Below are 3,541 nucleotides of genomic sequence, written 5' to 3'. Positions count from 1 at the left end.
TTTCATTTGATATAAGCTTTTGAATAAAAAACATATTGTTTTTTTTTCTGTGAGAGTACAAACATTTATAATTATTCACGAATAAATGCCGTTTTCCGGTACTTTCTGTACATAGCTCTGCGAACTAAGTTATTAAGAAATAAGTTCTTTGAAAGAAAATAATTAAAATATCATTGTATGAATAATTCCATGCAAAAAATGGTAGATATACAGAAGTTTGTTTATTTTGAACTAAATATAAATTAATTATATTTTGGGGCTTATATTTTTGGTGGTACCTTGGACATACGATAACGTATGTCCCAGGTGGTACTGTAAACATTTTTGTCTTTAAAAGCTAAATTTTTTAAAAGGTCAATAGTTTTTAGCTTGACTGTAATAACTGTAGAAGCAATTGGTTCAAAATTATCAATATCTCCCCTTTGAACTTAGAATTTTCTTTAAACAATATTATTTTTAGCTGGACTATTCGATAATATAAGTAGAGATATCCTAGTCATCCATTTGTAAGGAATGTTGTGTGTAATGTTGAGATAAATCCAGTTGAAATGTAGCCAACACAATGCGGTTAAGAATTTTTCTGGCATATCGGAAATGGTCTTTAGTGTTTAAACAGGTGCTACACCACAAATATCTTTCACTGAGTTTGGTATAGGCATTGCCCCATTGTAACTGTTTAAAGTGTGTACAAGGCAATGTCGAGTTCCCGCCGAAAGACGAATATTCCAATCAGTAGCAACACTCAGTATTTGGTCCTTTTTATTGAATGTAACATACAAAATTGCAAATCATGTTTCTGATAGGAACATTTCAATTTTTCTCAGAGTAGCTTTTAATCTAAGGACGCAATATTCATTTTAAAGGCATCATACTGGCGTCATTTTAAACTGACTATGTAAAATAAGATTGTTAAGTAAACGTTTGAAAATCCTGTCTAATTTGCAAGCACTAAATAACTATTTCTGCGCAACTAAAATACCTAACCATTTTTGCCGCATAATATTACACACCTGCAATTTGGGCAGACTTATATATTTGGCCAAAGGGAAACTATTAACCATTTTATTGTAATCAGTGAATTTCATTTTCCTGGATAAAATGTAATATATTATAGAAATAAATGACGTGTTTATTAGTCAATTATATATTTCTTATTACTACGCATGAAATAAGAACTTATTTCTGATAGCAGAAATGAGGTCACCTAAAGAATGCAGTTCATTCTTAAAATGCACGACAATGACATCATTTACAAGCATGCAACAGATCTGTTTAAAAGAAGTAGTCATATATGGAACAAACATTCAGCTTACATAATATAAGATGACTTGCGTTCTTTTTGAGGACAAAATTGTGGTGCCTTTTATGATGAGGTTGTGTGCTAAGGATGATGCCACTCAGCCGTGTTGAACAAATACAACAGCAAAAAGTTTAAAATAAGCGTTTTAGTAAATCATTTCATTACTATTATGACTGTATGAAGTTCCACATGCATTTACTTAGTAAGATGAATATCCTCATATCTGTACATTGTACAATGAAAGCAAACTTTAAGACCCTGGGTGTTTGTAGAAATTTAAAATATTAAAATTTGTAAATATAAGGTGAATTATACAAGTGTTATATGTAATGATTTCTTTAATTCCAGGTCTTACTTCCAGCAAGGAAATAAAAGCTGACAAGTTGGACAGTCAACTAAAATGACACATAGATGTTTTATTTGTGAAAAAACATTTACTCGACAAAGTTCTCTGAAAACACATATGACAATTCATACTGGCGAGAAGAATCATGTGTGTAAAATTTGTGATAAAGCATTTTCTCAACGACAATATCTAATCAAACATATGGCAACGCATACTGGCGAGAAGAATCATATATGTAACATATGTGACAAAGCATTTTCTCAACGACAATATCTAATCAAACATATGACAATACATACTGGCGAGAAGAATCATATATGTAACATATGTGATAAAGCATTTTCTCAACGACAAAATCTAATCAAACATATAACAATACATACTGGCGAGAAGAATCATATATGTAACATATGTGACAAAGCATTTTCTCAACGAAGTCATTTGAACACGCATATGACAGTACATACTGGCGAGAAAAAACATAAATGTAAAATGTGTGATAAAACATTTTCTAATCGAGGTAATTTCATCACACATTTTAAAATACATACTGGTGAGAAAAATCATCAATGTGGAATATGTGACAAAAGATTTACTGAAGGAAGTACTTTGAACAGGCATATGACAATACACACTGGCGAGAAAAATCATAAATGTAAAATATGTGACAAAGCATTTACTCGACGAAGTACTCTGAATATACATATGACAATACACACTGGCGAGAAGAATCATAAATGTAAAATGTGTGATAAAGCATTTTCTCAGCGAAGTGATTTGATTACGCATATGATAGTACACACTGGCCAGAAGAATCATAAATGTAAAATATGCGATAAAGCATTTCTTAGACAAACTAATTTGATCATTCATATGACAATACATACTGGTGAGAAGAATCATAAATGTAAAATATGTGATAAAGCATTTTCTCATCAAAGTAATTTGATTAGGCATATGACAATACATACTGGCGAGAAAAAAAATAAATGGAATTGTAAATTGTGTGATAAAACATTTTTGTATCGAAGTAATTTGATCACACATATGGCAATACACACTTGCGAGAAGAATCATAAATGTGGAATATGTGACAAAGCATTTTCTCAATGACAATATCTTAAGAGTAATATGACAATTCACACTGGCAAGAAGAATCATGAATGTAAAATATGTGACAATGAACTTATTTTATTATGCATTTGACAATGCACACTGGCTAGAAGAAACATTTTTGTAAATGTTGTGATTAATCATTTTCTCACCACTTATCTTAAAACACATATGGCAATACAGGTGTACGGACATAATCCCCTTCGGACAAAATCCCCTTCATGTATTTTTGTATATCTGGACATAATCCCCTCCATGGGTGGACATAATCCCCTTCATGTGTGAAATTTTGAAGTGGACAAAATCCCCTTCATAAAATTGCTACCTAGGACAAAATCCCCCTCGGATGAATTTTCGATTTATAACATGGGTATAAGAGCGACATACTGCATTATGCTGTGTAGTAAATATCTTAATGTATAAATAAGCAGAAAATATTTAAATTTAATATTTACATTCATTTTTCAAAGCAATTATGGCATAAGCAATTATAACATAAACAAATAAATACAGATCAGCATGAGAGTACATTCATTTAGCACATCGTTAATTTCTTAATGCTAAATAAGCAAAAAATATATCAATTATTTTTCAAAGCATGAAAATAATACAGATCAGCAGAATAGCACATTCAATTAGCACATTTTAATCACATTAAATTTGCTTTGTTAAAGCATTCATAACAATCAATTAAGTAGTGCAGTGATCTTGGTTTGATGAAATTATCACTCTTTCATCAGTAGAAATTGTAACAATGGATAGTATATATCAATTAGAATTAT

The 3,541-nt window shown here is 30.6% G+C and overlaps 1 protein-coding gene across 1 annotated transcript; it reads left to right on the top strand.

Moving 5' to 3' along the window:
- Positions 1 to 1,617: 1,617 nt before the first annotated feature.
- Positions 1,618 to 2,887, top strand: LOC132754946 (zinc finger protein 888-like). Its single transcript, XM_060745698.1, has one exon. The coding sequence runs from the start codon at positions 1,701 to 1,703 to the stop codon at positions 2,757 to 2,759; it is 1,059 nt and encodes a 352-aa protein (XP_060601681.1). The 5' UTR covers positions 1,618 to 1,700; the 3' UTR covers positions 2,760 to 2,887.
- The last annotated feature ends 654 nt before the right edge of the window (positions 2,888 to 3,541 follow it).

This window comes from Ruditapes philippinarum, unplaced genomic scaffold (assembly GCF_026571515.1).
Source record: "Ruditapes philippinarum isolate M1 unplaced genomic scaffold, ASM2657151v2 ctg27169_1_1_1_1, whole genome shotgun sequence".
Classification (NCBI taxonomy): domain Eukaryota; kingdom Metazoa; phylum Mollusca; class Bivalvia; order Venerida; family Veneridae; genus Ruditapes; species Ruditapes philippinarum.
Note: the sequence above shows the minus strand (reverse complement) of the source record. Positions and strands in the feature narration are given on the sequence as shown.